This window comes from Pholcus phalangioides, unplaced genomic scaffold (assembly GCF_987345545.1).
Source record: "Pholcus phalangioides strain wild (caught in Gottingen) unplaced genomic scaffold, Ppha-v1.0 ptg000024l_1, whole genome shotgun sequence".
Lineage (NCBI taxonomy): Eukaryota > Metazoa > Arthropoda > Arachnida > Araneae > Pholcidae > Pholcus > Pholcus phalangioides.
In genome coordinates this window covers 18,024,872-18,050,927 of record NW_028301616.1, presented here as the reverse complement: position 1 = coordinate 18,050,927, position 26,056 = coordinate 18,024,872, and the positions used below count along the sequence as shown (strand labels likewise).

General features: G+C 37.2%; 2 protein-coding genes across 2 annotated transcripts in view; one reads left to right on the top strand and one right to left on the bottom strand.

The window, feature by feature from the left end:
• Positions 1-908: 908 nt before the first annotated feature.
• Positions 909-11,338, bottom strand: Oseg4 (intraflagellar transport protein Oseg4). Its single transcript, XM_089250744.1, has one exon. It carries the CDS (start codon positions 11,261-11,263, stop codon positions 7,709-7,711), a length of 3,555 nt encoding a protein of 1,184 aa, XP_089106870.1. The 5' UTR covers positions 11,264-11,338; the 3' UTR covers positions 909-7,708.
• Positions 11,339-14,854: 3,516 nt separating this feature from the next.
• Gapvd1 (GTPase activating protein and VPS9 domains 1) overlaps positions 14,855-26,056 on the top strand; it is a 56,312-nt gene continuing 45,110 nt past the window's right edge. The window contains exons 1-2 of the mRNA XM_089251258.1: positions 14,855-15,044; positions 17,367-17,530. Of these exons, the coding sequence (XP_089107384.1) occupies positions 17,429-17,530 (102 nt within the window). The 5' untranslated portion in view covers positions 14,855-15,044; positions 17,367-17,428. The remainder of the gene's footprint in view (positions 15,045-17,366; positions 17,531-26,056) is intronic.

Here is a 26,056-nt window from a genome sequence, read left to right as displayed (position 1 = left end):
AATCACTTTGTACATAGCTGATTATTTTCATAAATCACTTCCAACATCCTAATCAAACAGTGACCCAGTCCATATTCCAAGGAATTTCTAACTGAAAATTATTTGGACAGAACACTTCACGAACTGGCCAATTTCAGGCTTTTACTACTGTACAATAAAACATTGATTAACTGGGGGTAATGTTGAAAATATGTGAGAAAAATGATAATTCAATATTAATCCTGGTGACGATATACAGTACGAGATGTGCTGCTTCCTATGGAAAGAAAATGAAAATGTCTGTGAGGTAATTTAACCACTAGTACACTGGTCTTTGTCCTTTAGGAGCAGCTGGTGTCTTTTTGGATTATAAGACCACCTGCCCTTAGCATGACAGTGAAGTCACTATTGTTGCTGCTTCTTTGTGAAGGGGAAAAAAATCTGGGAGATAATACACCACCACCTCTATCCTCATTCATGAATTTGTTTAAAATAGAGTTGAAATGTAACACAAAGTTAGAAACTGCAGTAAGAATAAGAAATTTTGATACCGAATATAATTTTCAGCAACTAAGATACTTAATATGAAAGAAAATTTATATTCAGGCCACATTTATGAGATTTTTTTGAAAAAACCACTTATATCATCTTTCACCACTTAAAGATATACAATCAGAATGTACCAAAATAGAAAATGTGATAAGAATTAATCATTTTGGCTAATAATCAGCCAATGTGATATTTTTTAGGAAGGAAAAATTATACTTAAGCCACTTTTATGTGATTTTTTGGAAAAAACCAGACTGGTTTTTCTTTAAAAACTGCTTGGTTTAAACCAAACAACTCTGAGTGTGGTGTAATGGAAATTTAAGATATTTTGTGGCCATGGTTGATCGGCTAACAAGAAGAGCTAAACATATTATTGAAAACATCATTTAATGATCGAAAACTACAACAATGATAACAATAGCCCAAAGGACGGATGCTTTTAACAGAAAAATATTCATTTTTACAATGATGTTTTTCAAACCCAGAATGTTAAGATATCACAACAGAAATCACAATTCATCTAAACACAAAATAAATTGGCAATTATTATACAGTAGGACTTCCCGAATCCGGACATTTCGGCTGAATTTTTTTTTTCCACCGAGGACTTTTGATGCATGCTTCTTCTTTGCCCAAATTCTGTTACAGCCTTTTCTAATATACATCAACATTTTATTTCTTTTTTATAATACTTATTGTTGGTGTCCACTGCAATTTTCGGGTTTCTGGGAAAAAATGATGGCAACTGTGTGTTTCTCAATAAATGTGATTAGCCAGAAAATCAGCTTCGATCAAAATAACTCTTCTTTCTTCATGTCATTGCTCTGTGCTGCACAGTTAGCCTCAGCAGTTTAGAACTTATCCAACGCTCTATTATTTTCTGTGATTATCTAAGGGAATTTCTGAACATGCTGAAAACGTCACAATGCTTTATGTATATGTGAGACAGTTGAACTTTTGAAAAAAAGGCTGGAATGCAGAACATTATAGTATGAACGCCGCTGTGGTGGTCGAGTGGTTATAGTGACGGACTCGCAATGCGAGGATCCGGGTTCGAACCCCACAGTGGTGGTCGGCTGAAGTTGGTTTTCTGTGGTTCCCAACTTCAAGGCGCAAATGCGAGCCGATCTCCCCATTAAAAAGTCTCGCCACAGAGAGCAACAGTCCTACAACGATAAATCATTCAATCATAACACTTCACTCATAGTTAGAAAAACGAGTGGCAGATGGCAGCACTACACATAACAAGCATTACAGAGAAACAACAAAAACTTCGCTTCAGGTTTCACTACACGTACACACACATTCCCTCATGTACCGATTCGTTGGGGGGGGGGGTCCGCAGGGGGGGGGTGTGCATGTGTGGTGTAGTAGTAGTAGGTAGGGCCTCCAAAAAATGGCTCGGGATCCATGATGTTCTTAAGTCAGCCACCTCGTTGGGCAATTTGCCTGTTGTGGCGTTGTATTTGTATTTGAACTTTGTGTGGAGAATGTAGAATCAGAAAATATACTGCTTGAAATCCTCACAAACAAAAAATAATATTTCAGATCAGAGCAATGATTACAAGAAATGTTTAAAGAATAGGGATTTTTTCCTATGGATAACTAGTAACGGCCTGTAAATTAAAAATTATGATGTTAATTAAATTATGTTACTATATGCATACATATTGCTTTATTAATTTTTTTCTAAAGGAAAATATGAATCAAAGTGTTCAACAAGGTATATTATTGCTTTAAATGTATGAAAACAGGAAATAAACAAAAGTTGATCCATACTCCGGAAGATTTCCTAATCTGGAATTACCTAGGTCCCCAAGAGTTCCGGTTTGAGAGGTCCTACTGTATTATCTTGGATCAACCATACGTACGGTGGTACTTTGATTTACAAGATGAATTTGTTCTAGACAATCGTGTAACATAAATCCAATTTTTCCATTTAAAATAATGAAATCATCAATTCCACAGATATTAATACTCATGCAAACATCAACTGGCATGGTACAGCGTGTTCTTTGCAGAATCCAAGTCGTTCTGTTTTTTTATATGAGATAAATATGGTGTGTTCCATCAAATTTGATATGTTCAAAGCAATTATCTACAGCTTTCATGCACTCACAGGGCTGTAGCTATGCTGTGGAAATGCTCTGGTACCCAAACTTCCACCCCTTCCCCAAAGTAGGCTAACTAGATTTAAAAAAATCATCATCAAAGCTTAGGACGGGGGAGGGGGGTCTATGAAGTTTTAGACATTGCTGGCCAAATTGAAGCTTATCATGAAGCTCACGAGCCACCAATTAATAAAGCAGTACTTAGAACAGGGCTTGAAAAGCCAAAAAAAATTTTTAGGTACCAGTGAAATTTCCAAGCATGATTTTTTCTCATAAAAAACAGTTCTGAATATTTTATTTATTTTTAATTTTTTTTTTTTTTTTTTGCTTTTCTGGGATTCAATAAATCATGCAATGAAATCAGAAAATTTTGTGTCATCCTCAGATTTCAATTTAGAAATCACATGTAAAAAATTTTAGGCGTCAATACCAATTTCCAAGTTGCTATGGATTTGTCAATCCCTGATTTAGAATAGAATAATAAGATGCTGTTCATGAGGTCCGAAGGACTTCATGAGATACAGTGGTGTAATACAGTTGTACAGAGGTGCTTTAAAGAAAGGGTGTTCAACCTTTAGGAGAGTGTGAGGCCACTTCATTGGTTTGGAAATGTGTCATGGGCCACTTAAGTGATCTAGAACAGCACCACTAATCATAAGTGATCTGGCAATGTGCCTCAGATCACGTAAGTGACCAGAAAATGTGATGCATGCTACTTGAGTCAGGGGCGGTCTTAGGGAAGTGCGACCGCTGCAGTTGCACCGGCGCCAAATGATGAGGTGCACCAAAACACATTAGATATACATTACTAGAAAAATATCTTTAAGGTGTGCATTTAAAAAAATAACTATAAAATATACATAAAAAATGACCGAAATGAGAAAAAAAAATGAATGTTTGAGTGTATATAATATTATGATCATTTTTCGAAAAGAAAAGAATCAATGGGCAGTGCACCTATATATGTTCAGTACATAGCGATTTTGGTCAGATAAAAATACACACAGACTTCAGCTCTTTTCTTTTCGTTTACCCCGTAGGAGATTTTGGGGGGGGGGGGCATCGGCGGAGATAGACTTGTGAGTCTGGGGGGCACGGTCATTATTGCTGGGGGGAGCAAGATGATGATGATGACAATTCATATATGCATATATACATTAGATCAGTCGACTCCACCTTTGACGCTGGGCCCCCCCACGCCCCCCCCCCCGTATCTCCGCCCATGGGGGGGGGAACACAACCTTCTTTTTCTCTTTTGTTGTGCTGTAAAAAATAAAAACAATAGAAGAATCTCAATCAGTCACCAAATTTTTCTGCTAACGAGAATAAAAGTGTTTTCCTGTATTGTGGGAGTATTACAGAAATTGAAGGTGTTTTTTTATGTGGAGATTTTGAACCAGAGGTCTTTCATGCCCCTTTTTTCCCGACTTGTATCAAAAATGCAGAATCGAATCGCCAGTATTTCAAAAAAAATTATGAATAAATATTTTAAAAAAAAGAATGAATTAAAACTTATGATTTGCAGACCATTTTAAATAGGGATCCTGCGCTTGGGCCTCATTCTTACTTGTCACACGAGAAGAAACAAAAATATGCTCGTACGGGAAACCCCAAGCACTTTGGCGCCCCAAATGACTGGTCCGTCTCCCAACTCGCCAGACTTTTCTAGTAGTGCAACTAGCGGCAGCTCGGTCACATTGGGTGTGTTCTAGAACGACGTCAAATCCAAAGTGAAAGGGTAAAAAAAAATTAGGAAAAATTATTTGTGCCTGCTGTAGGAGGGGCGCCAAGTCTGAGGTAGAAAGGGCAAAAAAAGTTAGGGGAAATGATTTCTGCCCCCTATAGTAGAAGCACCAAATCTGATGTAAAAGGGCAACAGAAATTATAGAAAACGATTTCTGCTAGCTTCAAGAGGGACATCATATCTGAAGTGGAAACGCAAAAATAAAATTAGGAAAAAACTTAGTTGTGCCCTCTCTAGAAGGGGCATCAAGTCGAGGTAAAAGGGCGAAAAAAATGGGAAAATGGATTTCGGCCTGCCCTACGAGGAGCGCCAAATCCAAGGTAAAAGGGTGAAAAAAATCAGCATGATATGTTATGACTAGAGCCCTGATTATATGCACTAAAAAGTGGTAAAATTATGCAAATATGCCCTTAAAATTCCACAATATGCTATTAAAATGCCACAATATGAGCTTAAAATGCCCTCTCTAGAAGGGGCATCAAGTCGAGGTAAAAGGGCGAAAAAAATGGGAAAATGGATTTCGGCCTGCCCTACGAGGAGCGCCAAATCCAAGGTAAAAGGGTGAAAAAAATCAGCATGATATGTTATGACTAGAGCCCTGATTATATGCACTAAAAAGTGGTAAAATTATGCAAATATGCCCTTAAAATTCCACAATATGCTATTAAAATGCCACAATATGAGCTTAAAATGCCAAACTATGCGATAACCCTCCCCCTCAGAATATTCACTAAAAATCCTGAAAATATTAAAAATTGCAAAATATGCACAAAAAAGGAGAAAATAGGCACAGTGCATAAAAAATTCACCATGCATAAAAGAAGCAGATGTGGTTTTAAAATGCATCTTTTCTATCTCTTTAGTGTACATATGCATTCATTCACAGAAGAAAAAAAATATCTCCACTTATGTATACACCACATTATGCAAATAACTTTTACACATTACTTTTACAGTCTGGCATTCTCAATTTCCAGTTTGTGGAGCTGCTCATTAACGAAAATACCTCCTTCTCCTAACTAGATCATGGACCGCCACTCTGTCTCTATGAAGAGATTTTAGTAGGTGGTCGAAGACCTGGGCCATGCTGGAAGTTGTGCATGCATGTGTTGTAGACCTAACGTGAAGTCTGTTTCTGTGTGATGATTGTTACGTGTAGTGCTGCCATGTGCCATTAATTTCTCTAACTATGAAGGAAGTGTATTGCTTGAATAATTGTATCGTTGTAGGCCTGTTGCTCTCTGTGGCAAGACTTTTAACAGGGAGTTTGGCTCACATTCGCACCTGGAAGTTGGGAACTACAGGAAACCAACTTCATCCAACCAACTCTGCGGCAATGTAACAAAAATACCAGTAAAAAAAGAATTCGTACACTATTTCTAAAAAAATTTAAAGTTTTGACATATCTCTAGAAATAGCCTTTCAATAAAACGATCAATTTTCGTAAAATACTTCACAAATATCTATTAATTCACTAAATCCCACCTTCGGGAAACAAAAACCGATGTTATGAAAATAATATGAACAATATTTATTTGATAAATTATAAAAAAAAATAGAGAGTTCAAATAAACCTTCAAAAATATGCACTTTTTAAAAATTTGTTGATTTTATGCATTTATATGCATTAATGCTAAAAAAAGATGCATTTGCATATAATTGGGGCTCTAGTTATGACGGGAAATTTCGCTGTTCCTTTAAACGCATCAAAACGAAGCGATTCAAGCAAAAGTCTTTTTTTTTAATTGAGGGAGGTCAGGAAGCCCAAAAATAGGTCCCGTTCTGCTTGGGTAGAGATTTTGTCTCAAGCCGCCCCCCTGAGTGTAAAGTATGTGTGTGGAAATTGTAACAGGCCATACATACATAACTGAACATCTTTTCGGAGTTTCATGGATCTTGTTCCAGATACCTAGTGGTAATGGTAAATCCTCCTATGAGGCCTTGGTAAGATGAGGCCACAACTGGACTCTAAAAAGACATCTTTTCCCTTTCAAGAAATTGAAGAGGAACTTATGTTGTAAATTTGATTCAATGTTTTTTAAACAGCTTTGTAAACTAGATTCCTCAATCATGGCCAACCCCCTTCCCAATTCTGTTTTTTAAACTAATTGAAAAATTTGAGGTGCAAAATATATTGCTTTATTATATTGGGATCGTTGTTCCTAAAATATGCTTCACTGTATTGTTTTGCACCTTGGTAAGGCACTAGGTGGAAGAGCGATGATACGTCTCGCCAAATAGATTTATTAATGAGATAGTGTGCCAGTTTATTAAAACATGTAATTTTCCCATTACGTTGTATATTATTTGGGAATACGAATCATTGTGTGAACTTAATTAACCTAGCTGCACTGTAACTGTAAGGCAAGCATTATGATTTGAGGCACAGCGGAAAACATTTGGATACACAAAAGGGCACCGCGAACCAAAAAAAATTTGGGAACTAGAGTGATTTTTACTACCATGTTTTAGGAAATGGAACGATAACATGTGAAAGAAAGAAATGCAAGATTTTCCAGGAGCAGATTGGATGGTCTTTTGTCGCCATTGAAAGGAGATGTAGAACAGTTGGAAGTTACGATTAGCTGAGCTTTGCAAAACCATAGACCAAACTTCATTTTCAGAGCAGTTTGCTCTGTACAAGTGGAGAAGTTGACAATAAAAGTTTTCTTTCCTTCGGATCGGAGGAGGTTGACAATCATCGATTTAGAACCAATGCACCAATTGTATAATGGAACGAAGCTATCGAGTTGGAAGATAAGAGGATTCAAGTTCCAAGAAAATACCAACTGTTGAGCATTATTGAATATAGAAAACGAAAAATGAGTTAAGTTGAAAAGGTGTTCTGTTGACGAGTTGTTTGGGAAATTGATGTTTGGATAAACGATGTTCTACTGTATGTATTTTTTTCACTTCTATTAATTACAGCCCCCTCCTAACCATGGGGCCCTGGTGCTACCATACCTGCAATGCAACCATGAACAGAGTTATGGGGGGGGGGCAATGCCCCCTGTGTCAAAGGTGGAGTCGACTGATCTAATGTATAAATGTATATATGAATTGACATCATCATCATCGTGCCCCCCCCCCAGACTTCCAAGTCTATCTTATCTCCGCCTATGCGTGCAATCCTTCCCCCCCCCCATGGGCAACCAAAGGGTTAAAGTATAGATTGGTGTGCGATCAGTGTATCTGAATATGAGTATTTTTTACCAATAAAAGTTGGTTACTTTTTGAACAAACCTCATACGTACAAATCTGATTACTATGATTGATCTATTTTTTTTCCTTCAAATCTAGAGCCTAGTTTATGGGAAATTTTAACTCAGAGTGCTGCTACAGGACAATGGCAGAGAGGACAACTGCGTTTGTTCATCATCTCGTGCTTAAAAGCTGAATGATGGCAGCGACTGCAAGCCCATTGAGGAGCTGTGGCGATTATCGGTTTACCAGTTGCCACGCAGATGGGAAATTCCACATTGCAGTTAGGACAAGACGTACTGTAGTCTGGGATCATTTCCGTGCAAGATGAACAGTCTACCTTGATGATCCTCGCATCTTTGGGTGGGTGCTTGAGGAATATCTCGTAAGCCAAGTCCTCGTATTCCGTTTTCTGTTCATCTGACAACTGCTCCAAGGATTCCAACTTCATGAATGCGGACGAACAAGTTGCAAATGCTCTATTCACACAACTGGTCAACCCTATGAGGCAATAAACTTCTTCGAGGTCGAGGATGTCCTCGTAATCCTTCAAATTCAATGCAGTTTTCATGGCTGCATCCATGTAACCTTCGTATAGCTGCCTGTGTGCAAGAAGCATGAAATGATATGCTTCTGCACCTTTCCAAGGATCGTACAACAATGAAGAATCTTCATTTGGTAAGAAAGGATTGTCTTTCCATGGATACGAAGATGATCCTGATCGGGATAGGGCTCCTCCAGCGCTCCTCGCTTTAGCTCTAGATCGATGTTCTTCCACCAGAATGCCTACGAGAATGTAAAGCTTTTTCATGTGCAGCAAGCTGTTCTTCTTCTTGGATTCTTCTTTCACGAACTTCAGAAGCACCCTGGCGGCATCGAGGAACTTGTGGGCTTTTCGATAGAGCTCAACCGCATTCAATATGTTGTTCTCTTCCATGAGATGGCTGGCGTACTGAGCGAGAAGGGTGTCTATTTCTTTGATGTTGTGCTTTTGGGCAAGAGTTATGGCCATATTCCACTGGCTCAGCTGAACGCAACTTTCTATTGCAGTTTTGATTTTGTTGCATTTTAGATATGCCAGCACCGCCTGCTCGCACATTCCAATCGAGGCAAACATCGATCCTATTTCAGGAAGTAGTTTATGATTTTCAGGTAGATTGTTCACAAGGCTTTCCAATCCAGCGTAGTCTTCCAGCATGTAATAACATCGAGCAATTCTATCTTCATTGTGCCCCTGGATGTAATAAGTTATAGCATTTTCATACTTCTGTCTGTCAGCATAGTAGTCTCCGATTGCATTCCATGCTTCTGTGACCTGCCTGTCATCGGCAGCACCGGTTTTAAGCAACTGGGCAACTCTAAACCAATCCCCCAACAAACGTCTCAGGCCAATAGCCAAGTCTGGACGGTCATTCTCGAGGTATAGCTTTTCAGCCTCGTCGAATTCTTTGAAATATGCTGCAACTTCTGCCTTTCTAATGAAAGTCGACTTCAGTTCTGAAACTTTCTTAACAAACTGTATTCCGGGATAGTCTTTTCTCTTCACGAATGCCAATTCTGCAGTCTCGAAATCCATCTTGCGCAACGCAGCCTCTGCCAGCAATTGCCATAGACGTGGGTGAGGATTGTCTTCGATGAACTTCACGGCTTCTTTTATCCCGACTTTTTCCAGTAAATTTCTAGAATCACGGAGAGATTTCACTTCGTTCTGAACGATACAATCCTCTTTTGGTTCATCTGGGTTTTGCATGACTTCATCCAACTGGACACATTTTACTTCAAGATCGGTGAAATCGCACATGTAACCACATGAAGGGACTGGTTCTTCAGGATCCAGGCCTCGAAATATATACATCCTTGTCTTTTCCATAACTGCAAACATGTCTGAGTTATCCGAAGCCCATTTGACATCCCAAACATCCTTCCGTTCGAATTTTAGTTTTTTGCCTACCGTTTCCTCGCCACCAGAATCTGTGGCCTCAGCATCCAAGTCATACAGGAACAGAATGCCAGAGTTATCGAGTACAGCAACTCGACTGGAATTGCAATTCAAAACAAGTTTCGAGGGATTGCATTCAAATACATATCGATGAGTCAAAACCAGTTGCGGCAGAAGGTATCTTTGGAACACACCGGACGATCTTGCGATCATCAACACTTTGTCAGAAGCATCCATTGCACAAATTCCATCTTTAATGGTTTCGCTTTGTCGGCGCTTCGGCCTCATTCCACTGGTGCTATGACTGACTTCATCGATGTAGAATGTTCTCTCTTGTCCGCTCCTGTTTTTATCATATGCCATTTCCATAATAGCCCGACTTCTCGGACTGTGAAAATGCCATGAGTAAACGGCTTCGGTAGATGCCACATAAATATAGGAGCTATTCATCGTGACATGAAGTGGTTCCATATCAATGTAACGGGAATCAACGGGCGAACCGATCGCGTTGCACAATATCACAGAAAACTGCCCGCTGCTATCATCTGCTTTCGTCACGAACACGCAGAATTCAGCGGCAGATGTCAAAGTGAGAAGATTTTTAACAAGTTTTATATGTTTCTCGTGCGTTTCCGTGTTCCAGAACATCACAGAGCTCTCGAGTCTATCGGGACGGCTGAAGGCGTATGCTAATGTGTTTGAGAAATAGCACCACTTGTAGTTTGGACGGATATTGGCAAAAAATATGAAACTATCAACAGCTAATGCTATCCTCAAACTTGAGCCTTCCCAGGAACACGCTGTTATGTTTCGGCCAGGTACTCTCAGCGCTTGCATCACTTCTCCGTATGGATTATAAAACTTCACTACGTTTTTCTTTTCCGACTCGCTACCAAAGAACTTCCCTGTTATAGCTAATATAGTACTGTCCTGATTCCAATCCAGAGACGTCACACTGAGATCTGTATCAATAACGATAGCTTTCTTGTCACTCTCATCTTTCATAAGTTGAATGCGACCACTTTCATAAGCGATAGCCAGAGTGGGGCTGTCTGGATTCTGTTTCGATCTCTTACACCATCGGATACCGACCAATCGCACGGACAGCATCATGGTCTCCATACAGGGTAAAGGTAACTTTGCGACGAAAGACCCGGATGACTCATATATGTGAATTTCACCGTTCTGGAGACCGAACAGCAGCAGCTTGCCATCGGGGCTCCATTCAACTTTGCTCAAGTGGACGCCTTTCAACTCTTTGCCCCATATCCGGTTCCCGTCCACCGAACCTACAATTATTGCCCCGTCTTCGTACACTATACATATTTTCTGTCCGTCAGAGTTCCAGGACATGCCAGTCACCACAGATTTGTTCCGGTTGTTGATCATCTCTTCGTACCAGATCCCCTGGTGCAGCATCCACACCATTATGAGGCCGTTCTGGTCGCTGGACGTCAGCTTCTGGTACACCTCATTCCATTGGACGATCCCGACGGACCCACTGTGACCCTCTAGGGTCTGGTTTGTCGACAGGTTAGTGGTGGGACCCGCCGGGCCGCCGCCTTTGCCCTCGTCTTTCTTGGACGACTCTAGCTTGAGCACTTTGAGGAGACCACCATCGCACCCACAAGCAATGTAGCCCTGGTCCCGATTCCAAGCGAGGCTCTTCACGACCGTGTTGTTCGGGATGGCGATTTTTTTACTCAAGTAAACAAACATTTTCTTCTCGCCAATACGCATATGGGATAGTGAAAAACCTCTCTTTCTCTCTTTGTTTACCAAAATCACCGGGGCAACTGCTTTTGTTTATTTTTTTCCCCTCCCGGACAACCGACGCTGATGTTTCTAACTTCTCTGATGAGATATGAAAATATTTCATTTGAATGACCATATTTTGTATTACAAAAACGGTACATTCGGGTTTCATAGCCATGCTGACCATATTTCATACTTGTTAATTTAAAAAGCCATCGCAAATGTACATTTTCTATACGGGTTTTCCACTTGCCCCCAAGGCCGCCCTTATACCGTACGCAGAAAATAAGAACGGTCCAGGAAGTGTCCCTTAGCGCCTATTTTACATATTCTGTGGGAGAGAAGAATCATGAAAATTCAGAGAATGAAAATGACAAAAATTCAGAGAATGAAAATGACAAAAATTCAGAGAATGAAAATGACAAAAATTCAGAGAATGAAAATGACAAAAATTCAGAAAATGAACACTCATTACAATTCAGAAAATGAACACTCATTACAATTCAGAAAATGAGAATCATGGAAATTCAGAGAATGAAAATGACACTCATTACAATTCAGAAAATGAGAATCATGGAAATTCAAAGAATCAGGATCATGAAAATTCATAAAATGAGAATCATGGAAATTCAAAGAATCAGGATCATGAAAATTCATAAAATGAAAAATCATAGAAATTCAGAAAGTAAAAATCATGAAAATTCCAAGAACAAAAAGTCAAAAATTCAGAGAAGGAAAATCGTGAAAATTCAGAAAATGAAAATACCACGAAAATTCAGAGAATGAAAATACCACGAAAATTCAGAGAATGAAAATACCACGAAAATTCAGAGAATGAAAATACCACGAAAATTCAGAGAATGAAAATACCACGAAAATTCAGAGAATGAAAATACCACGAAAATTCATAGTGTGAAAAATCATGAAAATTCATAGTGTGAAAAATCATGAAAATTCATAGCATGAAAAATCATGAAAATTCAGAAAATAAAGATCATGAAAATTCAAACAATAAGGATCATGAAAATTCAGAAAATAAGGATCATGAAAATTCAGAAAATAAGGATCATGAAAATTCAGAAAATAAGGATCATGAAAATTCAAAGAATAAGGATCATGAAAATTCAGAAAATAAGGATCATGAAAATTCAAAGAATAAGGATCATGAAAATTCAGAAAATAAGGATCATGAAAATCAGAAAATTAAAATAATGAAAATTCAGAGAATGAGGATCATGAAAATTCAAAGAATGAGGATCTTGAAAAATCAGAAAATAATTATCATGAAAATTCAGAGAATAAGGATCATGAAAATTCAAAGAATAAGGATCATGAAAATTCAGAAAATAAGGATCATGAAAATCAGAAAATTAAAATATCATCAAAAGTTGCAGAATGAAGATTAATAATTAAAATTCAGAGAATGAGGATCATAAAAATTCAGAAAATGAAAATCATGAAAATTTAGAAAACAAAAAAATTATGAAAATTCATAAATTGAAAATCAAGAAAATTCAAAGAATGAAGATCATGAAAATTCAAAGAATGAAGATCATGAAAATTCAGAGAATGAAAATCATGAAAATTCAGAAAAGGAAAATCATAAAATTCAGAGAATGGAAATTATAAAAATCCTAAGAGGAAAATCATCCAAATTCAGAAAATGAAGTCATTAAAATTCAAAGAATGACAATCATGAAAATTCAAAGAATGACAATCATGAAAATTCAAAGAATGACAATCATGAAAATTCAGAAAATGAAAAATCATGAAAATTCAGAAAATGAAAAATCGTCAAAATTCAAAGAATAAAAAAATCATCAAAATTCAAAGAATAAAAAAATCGTCAAAATTCAAAGAATAAAAAAATCATCAAAATTCAAAGAATAAAAAAATCATCAAAATTCAAAGAATAAAAAAATCGTCAAAATTCAAAGAATAAAAAAATCATCAAAATTCAAAGAATAAAAAAATCATGAAAATCAAAAGAATTGAGAATAAATGAAAGAATTAATTTCAAAATTAAAAATTCATAACAAATGGGGTAAAAAAATATTTTCAAAACAATGAATTCAAATAATTCAGAATTCCAAAAAGTGTCAAAATATTCACAATTCCAATATTGCTGCACATTCAGATTTAAAAAAAAAAAACCCATGAAAATTCTAAAATTTATTAGAACAATAATTCCAGAATTGATTAAAATTCAGAATTTATGAAAGAAATTAGTTACATAAGTGCGGTGCAAGGCAGTCTTAGAAGGCAGGGGGAGGGGCATGATGATGCTGATGTCAATTCATATATATATTAGATCAGTCGACTCCACCCACTGAGCTATAAGTAAACTTTCCTTATAGCTTAGTGACTCCACCTCTTGAAGCTTTGGGGGGAAGGGGGGGGGGCAGCTTCCCGTAACTCCGCCCATGACATTAAGCCAGGTTTTCCTAGGAGTAGAATTTCTGTGCAGCGTGAACCGAATTAGACCATTTCGCGCCGCAAGAAACGTGTTACATAATCACGCTACGCGTTTGTGTTTTCCTACCGAGGCGCATCAGATCAGGTCGGCTATATAAAGTATATGGCTTTGGCATCAGCTACTCTATCGTCTGCATGCTCCGGTTTGAACGGAAGGAAAAGAAAACACACAAGAGTGAAGAGAATATCGGCAAAACCGCGGCGCACGACGCATTTGACTCCTCCAGAAGCAGTCAGCGAATTACGCCCGACGTAAAGCGCTGTCGTGAGGCGTATCGCGCTCTGTAGGAAAACAGTCATGCTGCTTTTCTTATTGGTGAGTGGACGGCGTGTCGAGCCACGACCACCTAGATATAGGAGGTCGTGGTCGAGCTGGGCGAATCACGTTGCGCGCGGCACAGGAAACCTGCTCCTGGGAAAACCCGGCTGAAGAGAAGAATCGGTGAAACGCGCGGCACAGGAAACCTGCTCCTGGGAAAACCCGGCTGAAGAGAAGAATTGGTGAAACGCGCGGCACACACGCAGCAGTCCGCCAATCACACCCTACGTAAAGCGCTGTCGTGAGCCGTATTGCGCTCAGTAGGATGATACTGTTTTTCTTATTGGTGAGTGGCCGGCGTGTCGCGTTGGACGATTCACGTTGCACAGAAAGCCTAGCATGTGGACCGCCAAGTTTGTTGACATGTGACAATTCAGACGGCTTTGACTAGCGGTAAAAAATATTCTTCATCAATAATTTACTGCCATCTATGGTTCAGAAATAGTACTAGTTGATTCTGGCTAGATGGCAGCCAAACGTGTCGGGCTAGAGTTGCAGTATCATTTGACTGACCATATTTCTTCAGGATGAAAAAAATACGGGAACTCTAAATACCGGAGAACACTGACAAGTGCCAGTGGTTGCCGAAAGTGATACAAAAACTTCTAATTGCGACAGAAATGCCAGGAAAAATTGCCAAACGGCGGAGAATGAATCTCCCGCTGACCACTAAATAGGAAGAGGAGTTGCGAGGCGATCACCGTTCCCGTTTGGTTTGTCCCTCAAGTGGATGACGATGGTGACGTCACGTGTGAGAGCCTGGGAGAGAGAGAGAGAGGGAAAAGGAGCACTTAATAACAATAATGTAGTGGGAGGGTTCAATGTTTTCAATTCGTGCTGTGTTTACATCAGGTTTTCAAAATAGTTTCCACTGCGTCATTTGAAATATAAATTAGTGACCTAATCAGTTTTAACAATTAACGTTCATGCATCCGTAACTCGAGGAAAAAAGTTGGACCATTTATCTGTGAGGTAAATGATAATATTAATATTTGCTTATAGTTCGTTGATGCATCGCACTTGACATTTGATACATGTACGTAATGTTGCATGTATGTTTTACACATGGGTGAGAAGGTTAGCCCTCCCTCGAGGTGAATTTTGTTTTTGGATTTACTTTAGAAAGTGCAAAGCCCATATCCGGGGTGGGAGGAATTATTATTCCCCCTCATATTATTAGCCCCTCCCAAGAGCCGAATAATATGGGAGGAATATGTCTACTCTTCAAAACATGTTATGATCCAATCAGCATTTTCTAGAGATAGGCCTCTGCATGGGTTGCCAAGTTCACCTGTGATGTTATGAGAGTAGTTCGATAAGACTACCTAGCAAGCTGGCCACATTTTTGAACCACTACCACTAAACCACACATGCACCTCGTCCATATTACTCTGGACGATTGGTACTGATTATGATTGGACTTACTCAGCAACCGATTGGTACATGCTGAAATGTGCGTGTACGAGTGCATGTGAACCTGACGTGAAGTTTGTTTCAGTGTAATGTTTGTGTGTGGTGCCACCATCAGTTTTTGTAACTATGAGTGAAGTGTAACGATTGAATAACTGTATCATTGTAGGCCTGTTGCTTTCTGTGGCAAGACGTTTAGCAGGGATATTGACTCACATTTGCGCCTCGAAGCTGGGAACCACAGGACATCAACCAACTTCAGCTGACCACACTGTGGTGACAGTGGGGTTTGAATCTGGGTCCTCGTGATGCCAGTCTGTTACTATTATACTTTGCCCAGCGCGACCCAACCCGTATGGGTAAAAGGCTTACATCCCGGGAGGGACAGAGCCTGGGTCGTGTCTGGTCTGTCGGCGTCTGTTACTATGACCACTCGACCCCCACAGCGGCTTTTCGAACCATTGCATCCTATTTAATTTCTTCCTATTTTGTAGTGAAATCTACACAAATGCCACATGGGTGATTGGATGTGGGGCATAAAAATCACCAACTCTGTGCCCTGTTGTTTCTTTTCCACACGACAATGATACTAGCACGTGCCAGCAGAATTTTTCTCTGAATATTTTGAGTGAGGATGGACTAATTGCGTGACTTCATGAGGTGTGTGGAGGCCTTCTATCTCTAGGAGGTGCTGATCCAATGTACATGCACCAGCGGTTCTCAACATTTTTCGACTTTTTGACTGGCGAAGCTTTTTTTTGTCTATTTTTTCTATTGTGAAGCCCTGTAGACCTTTTTATATATTTATTCATCAAATTTGCTGATTTATTTTATTTGTGTGGACTTCCAAAATTTTCAGCAGCCACTCAATTCAGTTGAAAACTGCTGACTTACTCAATAACTTTCTTTTTCGACACATCGCTCGGGATCTACCTGCCTCCTCTTCATTCACAGCTGAAAATATCTGGCTCAGCTCATTTGTAGCTAAAGATGATTCCTTCCACTCCATTCGAAGCTGAAAATGCCTGCCTAGGCTTTGTTCGCAGCTGAAAGGTCTGCTGTATTATGATCCACATTACCAACGTTTATGCTTGGGGGAAAAAGGTCTCTGAAAGTATATTTTTTTCTAAAATAGTTGTTAAACTAATGCTGAAATGCAACAGCTATAGCATAATCTACAGTTGGAGATTTTTTATCTACTTTTTTCTTTCGGCTCCAAACACATTTAACAACTTGACGATAAAACCCCAAGGCAATAACTGATGCTACAGATGCCTGAAGGGGAAGCGGGAAATCGCCAGCGTCTAAAACAATATTAACGGGAAACCAACAAGCATAATAAAAATATCACTTTCTAGACCAGTGGTTCTTAATTTGGGATGCTGGAGAGCATTTGAGGTGGGGGGGGGGGGGGGGTATTAGATGGGAAAAAAAATTACATGATGACTGATTATTCAAGAAAATTGAAATGATGGTAAAATTTGAATTTTTCAATTCTTAGCTCAAGATTGAATATTCAAACTTTGAGGGATGGTAGAAAATATCTAAATGAATCATATTCATGGGGAAAATATTTGACCAAAAGGTCTAATTAAGTTTTGGCATTCGTAAGCAGAGGTATCACTGTATTTATCACCGAGAGAAATTTAATCTCCAGGCAATAATTGTTGATTGTTAATGTATGAACCAACAATCTTCCTTTGTGTCCCTGCCCAGTTATTGATAAGTTATGCCATCCTACCATTATAATAATCTGTTTTCATTTTCTCTATTCTGTTGATTAAAATGTTTTTCATAATTTGAAAAAATCAAATATCTTATTTCACAAGAACTTCACCAGATATTTTTTTAAATTTTGAATATGTATTTTTTTTGGTTTTTTAGTTTGAAGATTTTATAACACTTTGAGCCTTGACTAAAAGGTAGCGAGCAATCAATCAATCAAAATGCCTTCTCAGATGGGTTTGATGGATCTTGCCCGTCACTTGAGGCAAGAATTTCTATTTGTATCGTCCGAGAAACAAAATCTGCAAGCTCTGAATAAAAAGGTAGGTTGATTATTTATGTAATTAAATTTGTAAATCTCATACATTGCATCACTACCACCAGGCTTGATATTATGTAGTAAGCAATTTTTATGGAAAATAATCGGCTGACTTATATTGTATAAGTTCAGATTTCTAAACACTATACAATAAGAACCCCTTATTTCATAGCACACCAACTCCAGCCCCATCGCTACACTGCAATTTACTGCCGTCTACAGTTGGGTTGGAAATGAAGGCACCATCTCTTGGTGGTTACCTCAAGCCTGTTAGGGGAAAATATCGTGTTATATATATTCTTGGATATTTATGTAGATATATATATTCCTGGATCGAATCTAGGACCTGACAGAAACCTTCACGGTGGTAGACGAGCATCTTACCACCACCCCACTCTGGCGTAATAAGAACCACTGGAAGGAATGACAAAAATTCGCTTGGATACTCCTGAAGCAATGGAATTTTCTTTGGCAAAAGGAAAAAAAAAACGACGTAAGTGTACAAGTAGATGATGCTGTACTTGGCAAGCGATATCTATTTTGTGCAACCACATCATTTTGGCACCTCAACACCATCAGTGTGTGTGTGTGTGTGTGGATAGTGCAACTTATCAAGATGCACATTGAAACACCCTGCTGAAGAACCATTTTGACAATTACAGGATGACACTACACCTGGCTGCCACGTTAACTTGACCTTAACCCTTGCAGCTTTGGGGGGGGGGGGCAGTACCTCAAAATTTTATGTGCAGTGGTCAGATTGCAAACTTTGGGGAATTGAAAGCAAATCCACGTCATTACCATGACATACTTGGATCCAGCTGCGTCGGAGCCAGGGGGCGTGCTGTGGGTGCCCGAGCACCCATGTTTAATTTGTGGCACGAGTCTGAGCACCCCCAGAATTGAGTGAGAAATTTTAATTTCCACTATAAAGCTCAAGACCAGCACCCACTAAACTATCATTTTGCCCTGACTGGCTGCCGTTTCCATTCTGCGAGCAAATTTCCCATGTGGTGGATGAATACAGCGTCATCTATTTCACATTTTTAGGCATTCCCCCCCCCATTAGTGTTAATAATAAACACTTTATTTTAATTAGTTGTAAGGAGTTTGAATGATTTTTTCAGAAATGTTAATGTTTTTAATGTAAATGCTATTTAAACTAAAAAAAAATTGTTTCAAACAAAAACACCCGGTTCTTAAAAAAAAAAAAATTAAAAACACTTTTTTTTTTTTTTTACAAACCCTGTTTTCCTTCAAAAATATATACAGTAAAACCTGTCTTCAATGGAATTGCAAGGGACCGAGATTTTTTTTTCCGTTGAACACAGGTTTCCACTTAATAGAGGTTCAATTGAAAGTATGTGTAAAATTATGTAACAAACTTGTACGTAGTTGAAGTACAATATAATAAAAGTAAATCATTTATACAAAAAATTGACACGCTTTTAAGACAAAATTTTAATTGGCATACCAATAAATCAGACCAATTTTTGAGCAGTCGACCAATTAAAATTTTATTTGTCTTAAAAACATGATAATTTTTTGTATAAATTAAAATCAGGCGAAGTTCTAATTTTTGTGGTAAAAGTAAATCAATTGAAAATTAACTAATTAATTTAAATCTGCATAAAATAATGTGCACATTATTTATTGTAATATTATTAAATACGTAGGTTTTCATAGCATCTGTATGAAACTTCTCCCCACATTATTCTTCATCATATCAAATGACTACATTTACATTCTTTTTGACTTTCTCTGAAATTTTTAATGAAGCTGTCAATGTCTGTGGGGGGGAACAACATGATTTCGCTGCCCGACCACTAGAAAATTCAATTTTCCCACGTGAAATTTACAACCTCCTAAATTTTCTTGGCCAATCAATTTTTCCTTCCTGTGCCTCCCTCTAATTCTTACTCTGCGCAGCACTTGCGATCACGGAAAGCATCTTGCATACAATTTTGTAAGTCCTGTATATCTAACGTCCAATCATTTGAAAATCTAACCATTACACTGATTTCTCCCGTAAAAAAGCCAGTTGCACCAAAAAATTTTGTTACAATTTCAGAAAACAACTGCTTCACTACATATGACTTTTCAAAAACCACAGCATCTAGTACGATAATGGTTTTTACTAATCTAACAGAGTAGGGAAGTAGAACTTGCATTGGCAAGCAGTCATTCGATTAAAAATTTTGATAGAAGCATTAATATTTTGTATGATCCTTTAAAATGTTAAACAGTCCAAGTGTTTGTGTGAAATTTCCCTTTAAAATGTATTATTGTTCTTTCCGTTTCCATATTAGACAGGTTCCATTTAATTCAGGCTTTCTAATGTGTATTTTGGCATTGAAATCACAGACCTAGATATGCAAAATTCTCGAGAATAATCTTTAGGAGAATATTCTCTGGAAGGACTACTATTATAAATAACTTGAGAATATTGCTATTGTTCATGATGAGAATATTGTTATTGTTCATGATGAGAATATTGTTATTGTTCATGATGAGAATATTCTCCTGTTATTTATAGTATAAATATATATAATATCCTTGAAAATATTCTTTGGAAGGACTATTTTTACAAATTACTGGGGAATATTCTTATCGAAAATAATAAGAATTCTGAAGTTATATTAATAATATTCCTTTCAGAGAATATTCTCCTCTATGAGGATATTCTTCAGTTATTTATAATAGTAGTCCTTTCAGAGAGTATTCTCAAGAATATTTGTAATAACATGCATTATAATAAATAATCTCTATAAATAATTTGAGAATAATTTGTATTGTTTTTGATAAGAATATTCTCTAGTAATTTATAATAGTAGTCCTTCGAGAATATCCTTGAGATATTCTCTGTCCCCGTCAAGAAGACGGGAACATTGAAGTTTGCAGCCCACAATATTAAAGTTTAAAAGCAAGAAAATGAAACCAACACAGCTGAATTGCACAACTTGCAAAGAAATGTGAGTGATACACAGAATTTTTACATGTATGCACATTGAAGAAAACAACAGTTCTGTATCTTCTTAGAATGAAGGTGATTGTATAAGAATAGCTTCCTTTGTCAATCAACTTTGACTTTTGTGCTTTGCTTTGAACTAATTTCTGAAAACTTATCTAATTTTTAATAACTTTTTAAAGTTTTAATTTAAAGGTTTCTAAAATTTTCATAACCAAACTTTTAAAACTTCATGAGACCAGACCGAACTAAAAGTTGTCATTGGGGGGTGATTATACCAAAAATTGTTTTGTTGTAAATGTTTCAGGTAGTGAAAACTGATTTATATTTCATAATATAAATAAAATTAGTAGAAAAATTTAAATTATTTAAAAGAAAAATGAGTATTCTCGATTATTCTCCAATTTTTACATCCAAGAGAATATTCTCAGAATATTCTGTTCTCTGAGAATATTCTCACCTCACATCTCTACACAGATCACAACTTTTTTCCTCTAAAGACAGGTTTCTCTGCTCAGTACAGGTTCCCTTGAGGACAGGTTTTACTGTATTTTCAAAGTTTTGGTTTTCAATTCGACTGTTATGAAAATCAGCTGGTTAATAAAATAAAAAGTATCAAGATGAAAGTAATTTTATTAAGCAGTGGGCATTGTACTCCAATCTTTAGTTTTCACCTCAGTAGCCGCTGTGGTCAGTGACAGACTTGCAGCGCAAGGCTCCGGGTTTGTACCCCCACCATGACCACAGTGGTGCTTGGCTGAAGTTGTTATTCCGTGGTTCCCAACTTCGGGGCATAGATACAAGTTAAAGTCTCGCTACAGAAAACAGCAGGCCTACAACAAGACAAATATTCAATCACTACACTTCACTCACAATTTGAAATACAGAATGCAGCACTGGAAAATCATACACAACACTAGATATGCACTCAGACTGTTAGGTACACTCACTTACACTTCCGGCACAACTCAATCAGTTGTAAATTTGCCCACCAGAGTTGTGCTCGGTTTGAAAGAAAGAAAGTGTATCCACAGTGACTATGATGAATTGGTTTTCAGTGATTTTCAGTATGCTTATTTTACAGTTATAAAAATGATCACTTAATCTTCTCTCTGAGTCACTGCCAAATTTTTAATACAAAGGTTTTTGTTAATGCATTAGCACGATGATTTATATTAAGATCATTACATTATTAGAAAATTATATATTTTATAATTATAGGGTTTTCATACAATAATTATCATTATCTAGATCATTCAAGGTACTTAGCGATTATGAGTATGACAAAAACTTTCGTAAAAAAAGGAAAAAGGTTTCGATTGTTTTTTTAAATATGACACTCCGATTTTATGTTTTTTTCTTAATGTCATTGCATAATTTTATTTGAATTTTCATCATTAGCTAGAAGTTAAATTCTCCCTTGTGTTTGCTGATAATTTCTAAAAATACTGTCACACTTGGTAATAATGACATCAAAGATTCTGGTAAATTTTGTTATAACTGAGGTTGAAGTTTTCAAGACATTTTTTGACAAAAAATATAACCATATACAATCAAATACTGTGCATAAAGTTGTCATTTCATTATGATCAAGGTGACCATGTTTTTGATTGAGGAGACTATGGGAAATTAGAACACAAATATATATACTAGATATAGCTAATTCTTGCTAAAAATGTTGCCAGTTGTAGGTGAAATCACTTAATGCAAGTTTACTGGAACTCTATCATTGCAATGGAACTTAACATTATATGTAGGTCATTTCATAAATAATGCGCACAATTTTTTTTTGTTTACTTACATGTTTATTTTTTCATACTGTCTATTTACAATCCTTCAATATAGTCTCCCTGCTTCACAATGACTAGAGATGTGAGGTGAGAATATTCTGAGAATACTCTCCTGGAAGTAAAAATTTGAGAATAATCGAAAATATTCATTTTTATTTTAAATTATGAAATTTTTTTTAATAATTTTGTTTATATTATGAAATATAAATCAGTTTTTTCATTGCCTGAAACATTTAAAACAAAGCAATTGTTTTCATAATCACCCTTCAATGACAACTTTTAGTTTGAGAATATTCTCTTGGTCATGATAAGAGGTTTTAGAAGTATGGTTACAAAGATTTTAGAAACCTTAAGATTGAAACGTCAAAAAATATTTTAAAATTAGATAAATTTTCAAAAATAAGTTCAAAACAAAAAATTTAACCAAAGTTGATCAATAAAGGAAGCTATTCTTATATCATATAGACCATAGTTTCCCAAACTTTTTGTTCCATCGCCCCCTTCTTCAGAGAAATTTTTCTCTCGTCCCCCCCCCCCCAAACTCAAGCGAACCCATAGGATCCTGTGTTATACCCGTGGCTTCTATTGCCCCCTTGGACCTTTCCGTCGCCCACCAGGGGGCGATATTGCCCACTTTGGGAAACACTGATATAGACCTTCATTCTAAGAAGATAGAGTACTGTTATTTTCTTCAATGCACACACACTTAAATTCTGTATCACTCGCATTTCTTTGCAAGTTGTGCAATTCAGCTGTGTTGGTTTCATTTTCTTGCTTTCAAACTTTAATATTGTGGGCTACAAAACTTCAAGATTCCCGTCTTCTTGACGGGAAGAGAGATGAGGATAGAGAATATTCTCTCGAACTATTATTATAAACTACTAGAGAATATTCTCATCAAAAATAAGAATTATTCTCAAGTTATTTGAAGAGATTATTTATTATAATACATATTATTACAAATATTCTTGACAATACACTCTGGAAGGACTACTATTAATAACTTGGGAATGATTCTTACTATTTTCGTTAAGAGAATATTCCCCAGTAATTTATAAAGATAGTCCTTCCAGAGAATATTCTCAAGGATATATATAACTATATTATAAGTAACAGGAGAATTGGAGAATATTCTCATCAAGAATTTTTAAGAATATTCTCCTAAAGATTATTCTCAAGAATTTTACATCTCTAGCCAATGACATAGTCCCAACATGTTCGGAAAGCTTTTGTATTCCATCTGATACACAATCTCTGTTGATCTGGCAAATGGCTCTTTTAACGGTGGCAGAAAGCTCTTTCATGGAAGGAAAACAACATCCACGCATAGGTTTTTTCAATTTTGGGAATAAGTTGAAAAAATGGTTGACTCGTGTCTGGACTGTAGGGTGCATGAAGTAACACTTCTCATTTGATCATTTGATCATTTTTGTCGCACCACGGTCATTTTCTGCACACGAGGGCTAATTAGACCGGGACCTACAATTTATTGCCGATTCCGAACGGCAGGCTTGTTTTTTTATACTCATCGAGAGGTTGGTGCGCTAACCCCTTGATGGGGGGAACTCCCTGCGGTAGCAATTTTTTGCTGCGGTCAAGTCGCCGTTTTTTTTGTTGTACCCCTGTGTCAGGAAACTTTCCTGACAAGGACGAACCGGGTATCGAACTCGCGACACCTCTAAACATCCTTCGGTACTTTAGGCGAGTATCTTATCGACCGGGCTACCGCGCCCCCGTAACACTTCTCAACCATATTTGTGAATTTTTTTTCATTTATGACATTGCTGATGTGTGGGCGAGCATTTTCATAGAGAATGAGTGGCCCAGCATCAAGTGTCTGAGATCTGGTTTTATGCATTTTTCTCTTGTTCAAATCATCTGTCAGAATTTGAAATACTGACGTTTTTGAAATCTCTGTGGCTTCAAAAATTTCCTTATGTGCAGCACGACAATCTTCTTCTAGTACATCTGTCACAAGTTTTATATTTTATTCATCTGTTGATGTTTTTGGCCATCCTGGTCTTGGGTTATCGTTTATGCTTACACGACCTTCGGAAAAATGATCAGCCGAATAACAAACTGTACTTCGGTCCACTGTGAATTCACCGCAAATTTCACTTAGAGCACTGTGGATATCTGTTGGGTTTTTCCCACGCAAAGTTTCAATCTTAATGTAGGAGCTTTGATAATCAACAGTCACAGTACCCGAGACTGGTGCAGGCTCCATTTGTAACTCACATTATTAAAAAAAAAAAGAAATTATGCTATAGATTAAACAAAAACACACATGCTTCTTTCTCAAACCTTGAACTACAACTGATGTAATTTTTCGGATCCTTGCGTCATTCACTTCGTAGTGTTGCCAACATGTGCATTACTTATAAAATGACCTTCATATTAAAAAAAGGAACAATGAATCTTTAGGGCTCTGTTTTTTTTTCTTTCGATTTATCATTTTAAGTGAGACTAACTGAGAATCTGAAACAGCAGAAAAAAAACATTATTTGTTAAATTTTCAAAACTGTTATCCTCGATCATTCACAATCAGAGATTGAGTAATAAAATCATGTTCCAAAAATGCAGAATAATTTCAACTGACCAGTGTAAAAATTCCTTTATATATATATGGGAATAATCAAAGCCAGGAGGGGAGTGAAAATAGTTCCAATTATTCTGAAGTTCTTTAGAAATTAAGGTACGTTTCCAGCACTTTGATGCATTATTGTGCTAAAATATCATCATGAGCAATAAAATTTATGCAGAAGTATGTTTATTTAACTACGAAATTCAATTTTAAAAAACCCACACATTATGCAAGTAAACTTTAAATTCCTACTCAAGTATGACGAAAAAAACCAAACAAACAAGAAGAGCGTGATGCCTGCGTCATTAAAAGTGAGAGAAAAATATCTTAAATGTGCACCCGATGATTGGCCAGAGAAAAGGCGCTAGATAGAAAATATTTTCCCCTCACAATTTTTCTCCTTTTATGTCACATAATTTCAAAGATAACACTGGGGAACAAACTTTTTGTTGCATTTATACAAGCACTTGATCTTACCTAATTCGTGTATGCTGATTTCAAATCTGAATTCAGTTCCTCCCTGTAAACTCTACATTTTTTTTCAAAATAACATTTTTAGTTTTTTTCTGAATTTACTTTTTTTGGCACTTTGCAGGCAAGAATTTACGCTTATAATTCTTGCGTTTAAGGACTTCATGAGGACAATCTCATTTGATGATCCAGCTGTAGTCTGCCATTATATTTTTGTCCCAGCGATTTAGGTAGCGCTCTTCTATCGTCTTGAAATCTTGATGAAAGTATTCTCCCTGTTCATCACTTACAGCCCTAAGATTCTTGGGGAATTGATCAAGTTGACTAAACAGGAAATGAAGCTTTACACTCACGTTGCACCCAAGCCAGGGCCATAACTAGGATTTTTGTTGCCTGGGGGGCAAGCATTATTTTGCTGTCTCCCCAACTTTAAAATTCTGTAATTTTGTAACTGTGTTTTTTCCCCATCTAAAACTGCCGCCCCTCCTAAATTTTGCTACCCAGGACAGCAGTTGCTCCTCTGTTCCCCCTCTAGTTCTGGTCCTGACCTGAGCTCACGAAAATCCAACAGCGTTCTAGTAACCAGAATCTCAGTTATTTGCCTTTTCGTACCAAGAAAATTTTGTATAACTGCCTTAAAAGACAGTCACACTGGCTTCTATTTTTCATTCATTTTCATGATGAATAGACTGACTAAACTGCTGAGGGGCTGATGAA